A 10,835-nucleotide genomic window follows, 5' to 3' on the forward strand; every position below is an offset into this window, starting at 1 on the left:
TGAGTGCCCGGACCTCTCCCCCCCCCCGCCCTGCCTTCCTCCTGGGCCTCCTGGCACTACTGTGTCCTAGAGGCTGGGGACGCTCCCAGCCTGCCTCTGTCATCCAGCCAAGACCCACAGCCCCGCAGCACTCACTCGGTCTTCCCCGCAGGCGGCTGGGCGCTGAACACCAAGGAGCTGAAGCTGCTGCAGACCATTGGGAAGGGCGAGTTTGGAGGTGAGTGGGGAGGGGCGGAGGGGGCAGTGAGGTGCCGAGGGCTGTGGGGTGCAGGGAGCAACCGATCGCCTCCCCACAGACGTGATGCTGGGTGATTACCGAGGGAACAAAGTCGCCGTCAAGTGCATTAAGAACGATGCCACGGCCCAGGCCTTCCTGGCCGAAGCCTCGGTCATGACGTGAGTTGGGCCCGGTGGGGGGATGGCGGCTGGGGTGCAGCATGGCGGGGAGGCTGGCAGGCCGTGACCACCCCTCCCCCAGGCAACTGCGGCACAGCAACCTGGTCCAGCTCCTGGGCGTGATCGTGGAGGAGAAGGGCGGCCTCTACATCGTCACCGAGTACATGGCCAAGGTGGGCGCCTGCCCGGGGGCCGGCCGGGGCTGGACACGGCCGTCCGCTGCCCAGCCTCCCCTCGCACCCTGGGCCCTGCTCCCACACCCCCACACCCTGCTCTGCAGTCACCGGCTCTCAGCTCGGCTCAGCTTAGCTATGTCCCGGGTCATCGCGTGGTTCCTCGGCCGTGACCTCGGACAGGTCCCAACTCCAAGCCATAGTCCCTCAGCCACAAAGGGGGGGGATGACAGGCCACGGGATGGAGAGGACATACAGTGGGGCCCCACAGGGCTGTCCCCGCTCCTGCACAGCTCCTGCAGGGTCACCTTTATCCCCCGAGGGCCACTGGGCAGGGCCGCGGGGCAGGCTGGGCCGACTGGGCTGATGCGTGGCCTGTCCCACCCCAGGGCAGCCTGGTGGACTACCTGCGGTCACGGGGCCGGTCGGTGCTGGGCGGAGACTGTCTCCTCAAGTTCTCACTGTAAGTGGGACAGCCTGGGTGGGGCCGGGGCTCTGGGGGACCCCTTCTGCGGCGGGGCCTGTCTGAGGGGCCGTGTCTGCTACCGGCAGGGACGTCTGTGAGGCCATGGAGTACCTGGAGGGCAACAACTTCGTGCACCGGGACCTGGCCGCCCGCAATGTGCTGGTGTCCGAGGACAACGTGGCCAAGGTCAGCGACTTCGGCCTCACCAAGGAGGCGTCCAGCACCCAGGACACGGGCAAGCTGCCAGTCAAGTGGACGGCCCCGGAGGCCCTGAGAGAGAAGGTGGGTGGGCCGGGCAGCGGGCAGGCCGGGTGCCAGCTTCCAGCTCTGACACTGCTTCTCCATGCGCGGGCCAGAAATTCTCCACCAAGTCCGACGTGTGGAGTTTCGGAATCCTCCTCTGGGAGATCTACTCCTTCGGGCGAGTGCCTTATCCGAGAATTGTGAGTCGGGGGGCTCTGGGGGTGGCTGGGCTCAGCAGGCGAGCGCTGGGGCTCGAGGCCCCGCACTGACCGGCGCCCGCCTGCCGCAGCCCCTGAAGGACGTCGTCCCGCGGGTGGAGAAGGGCTACAAGATGGACGCCCCCGACGGCTGCCCGCCTGCCGTCTACGACGTCATGAAGAACTGCTGGCACCTCGACGCCGCCACGCGGCCCTCCTTCCTGCAGCTCCGTGAGCAGCTCGAGCACATCAAGACCCACGAGCTGCACCTGTGACCATCGCCTGCAGCTGTGGGGACCGGCGCGGCCCGGGCGGCGTGGACCTGGGCTCCCACTGGCTGGCCTGAACCTGAACTGAGCCCGCGGCCGCGGGCCCCTCCTCTGTCCAGCCTGCACCCCGCTGGCCCCAGGGGCCCTGCCTGGGCTGGCCCCTTCTCTCGGACCCCCATGGGCTCGGGGAGCCCGCGAAGGGCCGAGAAGGGCGCGGGCTGCCGGGTGAGGCGGAGCCCCCTGCACGGGCTCTCCCCGGCCTCCACTGCTCGCCTTCTTAGAGTTTTATTCCTTTCCTGTTTTTTGAGATTTTTTTCCGTGTGTTTATTTTTTATTATTTTTCAAGATAAGGAGAAAGAAAGTACCCAGCAAATGGGCATTTTACAAGAAGTACGAATCTTATTTTTCCTGTCCTGCCCACGGGTGGGAGGGACCGGGCCCCTCTCTAGGGACCCACCGCCCAGCCTCGTCCCCGTCCCGTGTCCCGTGTCCCGTGTCGCCTCGGTCTGCATATGTTTGCGCTTGACCGTGTTGCACTGTTTGCATGCGCCGAGGCAGCCGTCTGTCGGGGGCTGGGATCCATGTGCGCCGCCGCCCCCCTGCCTTGTGAGATGGAATCGTAATAAACCACGCCGTGAGGACACCGCTGCCCGGGGGCGCTGCCTCCGCCGAGCCCGCCTGTCCTGCCCGGTCGTCCCGTTGCATCTTGTCCATCCCCCTGTCTCTGTGAGTGGGGCCGGGTGGGGAGCATGGCCGGGGATGTAGCCGCTGCTTTGTGTCAGCTGCACGAGCGCGTGTCCTGTGTCTGCCCGCGGAGCGCCCCGCCTGCCCCTCCCCACCGCCCGGCTGCCCGGCCAGGCTCAGGGCCCAGCCCAGGCCCAAGCGCAGGGTCCTGCAGGAGCTCGGGCTGCCCCCCTGCTGTCCCTCCAGCCTTCAGCTGGGGGTGGAGCCTTGGCTGGGGCAGGGGGCCTGACCAGGCGGGCGGACCTCGGCAAGCCCTTCACGTGAACCAGCGTGGCTCCTGTTCCTCGTCTCCCCAAGGAGCCGGAACTGCTTGGGTGGCGGAGGCCCGGGCATTGACACGGCAGGTCTCAGGAGAGAGCCGAGCCGCAGTGTGCTGGGCGGGCCCAGAGCAGCCAGGACGAGCGCCCCGGGCTCTGAAGGTGTTGCCCTCAGGCGTGGCCTCAAGTGTGGAGGGCGCTCAGCCGAGACCAGCTTTGCCCTTCCCCACCTGCCACGTGCCACGCCGTGCAGGAGGGGACGCCCTGGGCCTGTGCCCCGACACCTTCCAGCGGGGTCCTGTGCCAGCCCACAGAAGCACGGTGGGAGTGAGGAGCGGCACAGCAGTTCCCCTCGCGGCCCGGGGTGCTGGCCTGCGCTCCCTCTGCGGGGAGAGCTCATGTCACGGGCCAGCGGGCAGGTGGCGCTGCTTCTTATCCGTGGGCCGCTCTGGCCACTCCCCAGCGGCGGGACCGGAACCCAGGCAGTTCTGTCTGTGTCCCTTGTGTCTGTTCGCCTCCTTCCCCATGTGGTCCCCCCACCCCGTCTGTCCCAGTCCAGCCTCACCTCCGAGCCCCACCTCCTCCAGTCCATCCTCTGCACACGGCCGGTCCACCTTGTCTAGGGTGGGCCACCTCCATTCCAGCAGCCCCGTTCTGATTCCTGCCGTGAGCTAGGCCTGGCGTTCCGTAGTGAGCACAGCGGACACCGTGGAGTGCCTGGTCAGAGAGACAAATCATCCCACACGGACGATGGCCAACTGACAAGTGCTGTGAAAGAAACAACACAGGGATCTTGTCTAGGTCAGGGAGGGCTTCCTGGAAGAAGTGACCTTTAAGTTGCGATCAGGAGGCCTGGGCAGGGAGTGAGAGCTTTCTGAGAGGACACCTCGGTCAGGTCTCCGAGGAGGTGGGTAAGGACAGACAGACAGCAGGGCTTGAGGTCAGCTGTGCCCAGGACTCGGCCTCGTCAAACTGAGAGCCATGGGAAGCCAGTGGCCAGTTTTGAACGGCAGGGTGACACGTCAGGTATGTGTCTGAGATGGCCAGACTAGCTGCTCTGGTGGAGGTCTGAGGAGTCCGCAGGTTGGACGCAGCTGGTCCCCAGGGGGTGTGAGCGGTCAGGCTGGCCAAGCCTGGTTCTGCTCAAGGGGAAGGAGAGGCAGGCGCTGTACCGAGGCCTGACTGGCAGGGCGGGTGCAGGAGGCCCCTGCTGGGCAAGGACGGGAGAGCCCGGGTAGGGGGCGTGTTGAGCTTCGAGGTGCCTTGGAAACTGCCACAAGGCACTATGTGAGCTGTTGGAGAACCGTGCACAGACGGGTTGGACCAGAGCCATGAGCAGGGATACAGTCACCCTCGGACGACAGACGAGGGGAGGTCCAGCACCAAGCCAAGGGGCTTGTCACAAGAAGAGGAAGCCGATGGGCCAGGAGACGGCATGGAGGTTTAGGTGGCTGGATTCCACTCGGCCAATTTGCAGTTCGAATCCCAGCCCCGAGGTTCGAAAAACACACTGGGCGCACTGTGAATGTGGGTGCATCCGTGGACGTGCCCCAGATCCCGAGAGGACAGTGGAGAAGGAACTGTGACAGGACCGTCCCCCCTTGGGGGTGCTCTTTATCGCTCGCTCTCCTGTCTCTGGCAAGTACATGCACCCTGTAGCAAACATTTTAAAGAGGGGACCAGCAGGTGGCATGGTGGTGACATCGCTGGACTCCCCCATGGCCAGTGTGGTCTGTGTCCCAGCCCCGGTAGCTACAAATTCACGCCAGGCACCCAGGCTGCGTGCTCAAGATCCCAGGAGGACAAAAGGTTGCAGCATGGCCATCCCCCCCCCCCGCCCCCGGGGATGATTTCTCGCTTCCAGTCTCTGCCGCCAGCGCACATGCCCTATAGCACAAATCTCTAAAAAAAAAGTTGTTCTTAAAAGAGAAAAGGAGGCTCACTTAAGAATAGGGAGCAGGAGGCTGGGGGACGGGACTGAAGAGGGAAAGGGCTTGGGCCCCTTCTTCCCCGAGGCTCAAGGGGTGGGGACCGAGCCCGCCCCTCAGTTTTCGCCACAGTGAGGTCTGAGGTCGGAGCAAGCCCAGGCTTGGAGGGCCAGATCCCAGGTTACAGCCGCTGGAGGAAGGCTCGAGCGATGGCAGAGCGGACAGCCTCGAGAAGTCCGTCTGTGTTGGAGGAAAGGGGAAGGACGATAGGGAGTGGGGAGATTTGCCTGGAAGACAGCATGTGTGAGCACATTTTTAAGTTTTGAACATTTTTCCATGAGGGGAAGAAACAGGCATCCTGAACAGGGTCTTCGTGCCGGGATCCAGCCCCGGGCTCGGCTGGCCCAGATCCAGGGCACAGGTGCAAGTCCAGAGCACGCAGAGAGGTCCCAGGACACAGGCCCAGGACTTTGCTCATGTGGGTGCAGCTGCGTCACCACTGCGTGGCTCCTTGAGCATTTTGGTGGTTTCAGTTTTGCTCCAGGGCACGTGCACTTGACGGGGGGAGAGAGCACCCGTCAAGGGGAACTCCCCGCTGCATTCCCTTTTCCATTTTTCTCAGGGTTTGGGCATGCATGCACATGCAGCTGCAGTGTTTTCATGCTGCCGAGCCCAGGACTCCAGCCGTGTAGTAGGCCATGTGGGATCCGGCCACCTTAACCTCCCCACTCCTTGCTGACACAAGCAAATATTTTTGCATGCCCAGCCTACTCCGGGAGATCTCTGGACTGAACCCGCACCCTCCCCTGTGGGTCTGCCAGTGTCCTGCCACGCCTGAGCAAATGTGACTGCCGAAGGGAGGGGCACCAGCCCGGGCACCGAGGCCAGGCGGAGGTCGAGTGGGGTGACGAACCCAGAGCTCACAGAGGAACAGTCCCTCAGAGAGCAGGGAAGGGGACCAGACGGGTGCACTGGGGAACGTTAACCGAATCCAGGGTGGGGGTGGGGAGCCCGGATTCAGGCGTTGGCTGACTTCCGTGGGGCAGGCGCTCACCTTGGCTGGTGCCAAGCTACCCCGGCTTGGCTGAGGCAGGCGTGGACGGGGACTTTACCCACCCGCCCTCACTAGCTGGTCGGAGCAGCTGGGGTTCAGACTAGTGGGGCCCACAGCTACAGGTCACAAAGGAGGCCTCGGTACAGGAAGTAGCATGCAGGCCCTGCTCTCTCCGCCTGGTCCTCCCTGTGTTCCTGGGGTGCTGGTTCAGTTTTCTTTGTCCCTCTCCCTCAGCTCCTCTCCCCTGCTCTGTGCTGGCGACGGGCTCATCGCAGACAGACAGACAGTTCCTACCCTCCAGGAGCTCTTGAACTGATGGGGAAACCCCTGGAGATCAGCCTGGTACCCCAGATATCTGGCGGGGCGTCACCGCTGCCAGCACCCAGCCGGAGCGGATGGGGTGGTGCAGAGCGGCTCCCAGACTGGAGGGGCAGGGGCGGGGCCAGGGCGTTCCGGCACAGGAAGGGCACTGCCTGGGCAAAGGTGCTGAGGCGCGGCCACTCGCCGAGCTGCTGCGGTGTGCCTGGGCTCAATGCCAGGGGCCTGCTTTGTGAGCCAGTGAGGCTGAAGAGAAAGCGGGCCCAGCATTCCAGCCCTGCAGGCCCCAAGAGGGTGCAGACATGACCGGGCGGCTCAGCCGAGAGCGCCCCACCAGATCCGCATTCCAGAAATCATCTGGCCTGGAGAGGCCTGGACGCAAAGGGAGAGGAGAGGAGACACCGTGGCACATGGTGATAGTCCCCGAGCCAAGCCTCCTGTCTGCCACCCTGCTCTGACATGCCCCGTGTTGATGGTTGGTTGTGAGGGAGGGAAGGCTTAAGAGAGGTTCTTGCTATAGGTCACGTGTGCTCTTCAGAAAGACTACAGAAAGCAGGAAATCTCCCCCCAGAGGGGATGGCCATGCTGCGGTTCCCTCTCCTCCATTCTCTTTGGGCACGCACGCACACGCGCCTGGTGTGAGTTTTAAGCTGCTGGGTCCGGGGCTCGAACTGCAGTTGACTACATGGACGTCCAGCAATGTAGCCATCATGCCATCTGCTGGTCCCGTGGTGTTTGTTGTTTAAAGTTTATTTTTTTCATGATACACATCACGTGTGCGCATGAAGTGAGAGAAGCACTTTAGACTGAGTTGTGCTCATCATACCATGACCCCTTCCTCAGGACCCTGGGCACAGGGACACCCACCAGTGCATCCCTAAACCTACCGGGGATCCGAGCCCTCGGCCTGCCGAGTGGCTTCCTGCACTGCAGTTCGCTTTGCTATGGGTAGTGCCACCTAGGCTGGGCCGTCTTTTCCTTTTTGTTTTTAATTGCTCGAGGGTGCATGCACTTACCAGAGAGGTAGAGACAGAGAGAGCCCCCGGGGGCCTGGTCTTGCCACAGCCCTTCTCCGGTTCGCTATCCTGTTGGGATTGTGGCTCACGCACACACTAGTCTGGCATGTTTCTTGAGCCACCAGGGCCAGGACTCCAACCACAGTCGGCCACATGGACTCCAGCTCCCTTAACCACCAGGCCACGGGGCCGGCTCTGTTTTGTTTTGTGAGGGCAAGAAACTGAAAGATGGGTATTTTATTTTATTTTATTTTTTAAGAATTATTTTTTTTAACTTTATTATTTATTTATGTATTTATTTTAATTTAACCAGAGAGGGACGGAGTAAGAGAGAGGCAAAACAAGAAAGCAAGCTGCCAGGTCCCGGATTCAAACCGCAGTCAACCGTACGGGAGTCTAGCGCCCTTAACCACCACGCCACCAGCTGACTCCTATTTTTTATTTAAGAGGTTTTTGCCTTAGGGTGTGTGCACTCATCAGAGAAAGAGACAGTGAGAGGGAAAGTGAGAAAACAGCCTCGGCGGACACAGCCATGCTGCGACCCCTTGTCGTTCTCCTGAGACCTTGAGCATGCATGCACACATGCCTGACGAGATTTTTGAAGCCATCGGGTCTGGGGTTCAAATTGCAATTGACCATGTGGGAGTCCAGCAATGTAAACGCTAAGCCTGAGAGTTGGGCATTTCTAACAGGGTCCGGCCAGATAGTGGTCCTCCTGCCAGTCCCCCAGCCAGTGAGAACTCCAGGTGTGTGCCAGAAATCAAACCCGGGCCTCCCACTGGGCCCCCGTGGCTGAGCCCCTCCGTGTCTCATACCTCCTCCAAACGACTCTTGCAGTCGATGTGATGGTTGTCCCCATACGACAAGGAGGCCAAAGCTGGGGGAGATCAAGCACCGCGCACGCGTGTGAGGGTGCACGGCAAACGTAAGCGTGCTGAAGGCTGGGCGTCGGGGAGTTCCACCATGGCGGGACTGGGGGTGGGGGCGTCCCTGAGACCCAGGGATGGGTGGGTGTTGGACAAGAGGCATCGGTCTGGACATGGTGGCTGGGGCCCTCAGCCACCTGCAGTCCCAGGGAGAGGCCGGACGCGGAGTTTTGGCAATCATGGACACAGCCAAGTGCATCCAGCCATGTGCACCCAGTCATGTGCATGCAGTCGTGTGTGTGAGCTGTGCACGTGGAGCAGCATGCATGCAGCTATATGCATGCAGCTGAAGGTGTGCAGCAGCGCGTGTGCAGCAGTGTGTGTGCAGCCAAGGGCAGGTGGCAGCAGGCAGCCAAGGGCATGTAGCCGCATGCAGCCATGTGCGTGGAGCAGCCATGTGTGTGCAGCAGCGCGTGTGCAGCCAAGGGCAGGTGGCAGCAGGCAGCCAAGGGCATGTAGCCGCATGCAGCCATGTGCGTGGAGCAGCCATGTGTGTGCAGCAGCGCGTGTGCAGCCAAGGGCAGGTGGCAGCAGGCAGCCAAGGGCATGTAGCCGCATGCAGCCATGTGCGTGGAGCAGCCATGTGTGTGCAGCAGCGCGTGTGCAGCCAAGGGCAGGTGGCAGCAGGCAGCCAAGGGCATGTAGCAGCATGCAGCCATGTGCATGCAGCAGCGTGAGTGCAGCTGTGTACATGCGGCTGAGGGTGCTTGGCCAGATCCTGTGGGTTGTGAGAGGAACAGTCCTGAGTCCCAAGGAGCTCCAGCTCCAGGGCAGGGTGGGAGGCGGCAGGCAGAGGCAGGTGATCTCTGTGGCCAGGGGTGGCATGGGTGGATGGCCCAGCATTTCCTGCTGCAGAGCCCAGGCAGAGAGGAGGGCTAGGCTCAGGAGCAGAGGCACTGCTCAGGCCTCGCTGTGGTGCTCACCTGCAGGGGCGGGAAGACAGGCCGGGCTGTGGATGGGCTGGGAGGTGAGGACACAGATCGGAGCGAGCGTGGCCCACCTTCCCATGAGCAGCTGCAGGTGTTAAGGGTCCTGTGTTGAGAAATGATCTCCTAAGTGGTCAGGTCCAGAACCAAGACCGAGTGGTCAACGCCATGGGATCCAGTTGCCCTAACCACCAGGCTCGGACCAGGTCCTGAAAATTTCTTTCTTTTTTTCCGTAGGGTACATGTGCTTGCCAGAGAAAGATATAGAGAGAGGGAAAGTGAGAAATCGTTCCCCAGGATGGACGGCTACACCATAACCACTTCTCCTCTGTTCTCTTGGGATCATGGGCACGCGTGCACATGTGCCCAGCATGATTTTCTTTTTCTTTTTTCCTTCCTTCCTTCCTTCCTTTCTTTCTGAGAGGCTTTTGCCTTAGGGCGCATGCACTCACTGCAGGGGAGAGAGACAAAGATGGAGACAGAGACAGTGAAACAGAAAGTGAGAAATGGTGGGGGCGAGGGTGGGGTGAGGGGGGAGATGGCCACACCTTAATCCCTTCTCGTTCTCCTCTAGGCATCATGGGTAGGCCTGGGGTGAGTTTCAAGTCACCCTGGGACTCACACTGCAGTCAGCCACATGGGAGCTCATCGATGTAACCACTCCGCCATTTGCCATTTGCTGCCCCCACCCCCATGGTTTTCCCGCCCCTGGGTTCGAACTACAGTCAGCCATAGGATCCAGTGCTTTCACCTCTATGCCACCTGCTGGCCAAGAAATGATTTCTTTTTAGCACGTCCTGCATGTCTCTGTGTACAAGCTTGATTTTTAAAAAATAATTATTATTTTAACTGTAGTTATTATTATTGTTTGATCAGAGGGAGGGAGGGAGGGAGAGAGGGAGAGGGAAAGTGAGAAAGCAAGCCACCAAGTCTAAGACTTGAACTGCAGTTGGCTATGTGGGAGTCCAGTGCCTTTAACCACCACACCACCTGCCAAACCTCATACAAACTTGATTTTAATCCATGTGTAGAACTTCGGTGACTGGGGCCAGCAAGTGGTATGGTTGTTATGGGTGCTGGACTCCCGCCTCGCCCACCCCCGGTGCAATACCAAAAACTGCTGGCTTGCTTTCTCAACTTCTTTCACTCTCTCTCTTGCTCTGTCCCTCTCTGGTCAAATTAAATTAATTAATTAATTTAATTAAATCATTCATTCTTTTTTTCTTTCTTTCTTTTTTTTTTTAAATAAAAGAATTTTAGTAACTGAATCCTACTGGAAACTCACAGTGCCCAGTAAACGTTGAGCTATCCAGAACTTGGGAAAATTAATCTTTATTTGAATGAAAATATTTGAAATACAGGCTAAATCATCTGTAAAAAAACCTTTTTTTTTTTTTTAACAAACATGTAAAGTACATCGAGGGGCCAAGCACCCTGCGGGGGCGTGGCATGCTGCACCCCCCACCCCACCCCACCTCTGCTCTCGGGATGTGAGGCACGCAAGCACACGCTCCCGGTATGTTTTCGAGCCGCTGGGACTGGGACTTCAGCTGCGCGTCTGGCCTTACGGGATCCAGACCTTTTAACCCTCATGCCACTGCTAGCATGTTCTCAAGCTTTTTTGCTGTTAACATTCTTTTTTTCCCCTACCATAAAGCTTTAATAAGGGCAAAAGACTTCAAAACTAACAGCAGGGCTGGCTTCACAGGACAGCAGTAAGCTCTGTGCGGGAGCCAGGTCCCACGTGGCTGACCATGGCCCCACTCCCAGCCCAGCAGGAAACACGCCGGGCAAGCACGTGTGCGCCCCGAGTCCCAACAGGACGAAGAAAGAAGAGGGACCGGGGAGGTGGCGCCAGGGCTGCTGACAGGAGGGCCTCCATGTAGGTAACTGAGACCCCATCCAAGCCCCTGCCCCGGCCA

At 60.3% G+C, this 10,835-nt stretch overlaps 2 protein-coding genes across 2 annotated transcripts in view; both read left to right on the forward strand.

Annotated features, from left to right (window-relative positions):
- Positions 1 to 2,134, forward strand: part of CSK (C-terminal Src kinase) — a 23,815-nt gene extending 21,681 nt beyond the window's left edge. The window contains exons 8-14 of the mRNA XM_006163025.3: positions 152 to 217; positions 297 to 396; positions 479 to 569; positions 959 to 1,032; positions 1,122 to 1,317; positions 1,392 to 1,478; positions 1,568 to 2,134. Of these exons, the coding sequence (XP_006163087.1) occupies positions 152 to 217; positions 297 to 396; positions 479 to 569; positions 959 to 1,032; positions 1,122 to 1,317; positions 1,392 to 1,478; positions 1,568 to 1,750 (797 nt within the window). The 3' untranslated portion in view covers positions 1,751 to 2,134. The remainder of the gene's footprint in view (positions 1 to 151; positions 218 to 296; positions 397 to 478; positions 570 to 958; positions 1,033 to 1,121; positions 1,318 to 1,391; positions 1,479 to 1,567) is intronic.
- Positions 2,135 to 9,492: 7,358 nt separating this feature from the next.
- The window catches only part of LMAN1L (lectin, mannose binding 1 like), a 14,153-nt gene continuing 12,810 nt past the window's right edge, over positions 9,493 to 10,835 (forward strand). The window contains exon 1 of the mRNA XM_027766153.1: positions 9,493 to 9,507. Within this exon, the coding sequence (XP_027621954.1) occupies positions 9,493 to 9,507 (15 nt within the window). The remainder of the gene's footprint in view (positions 9,508 to 10,835) is intronic.

Source organism: Tupaia chinensis, unplaced genomic scaffold, assembly GCF_000334495.1.
Source record: "Tupaia chinensis unplaced genomic scaffold, TupChi_1.0 Scaffold141293_1, whole genome shotgun sequence".
In the NCBI taxonomy this organism is placed as follows: Eukaryota; Metazoa; Chordata; class Mammalia; order Scandentia; family Tupaiidae; genus Tupaia; species Tupaia belangeri.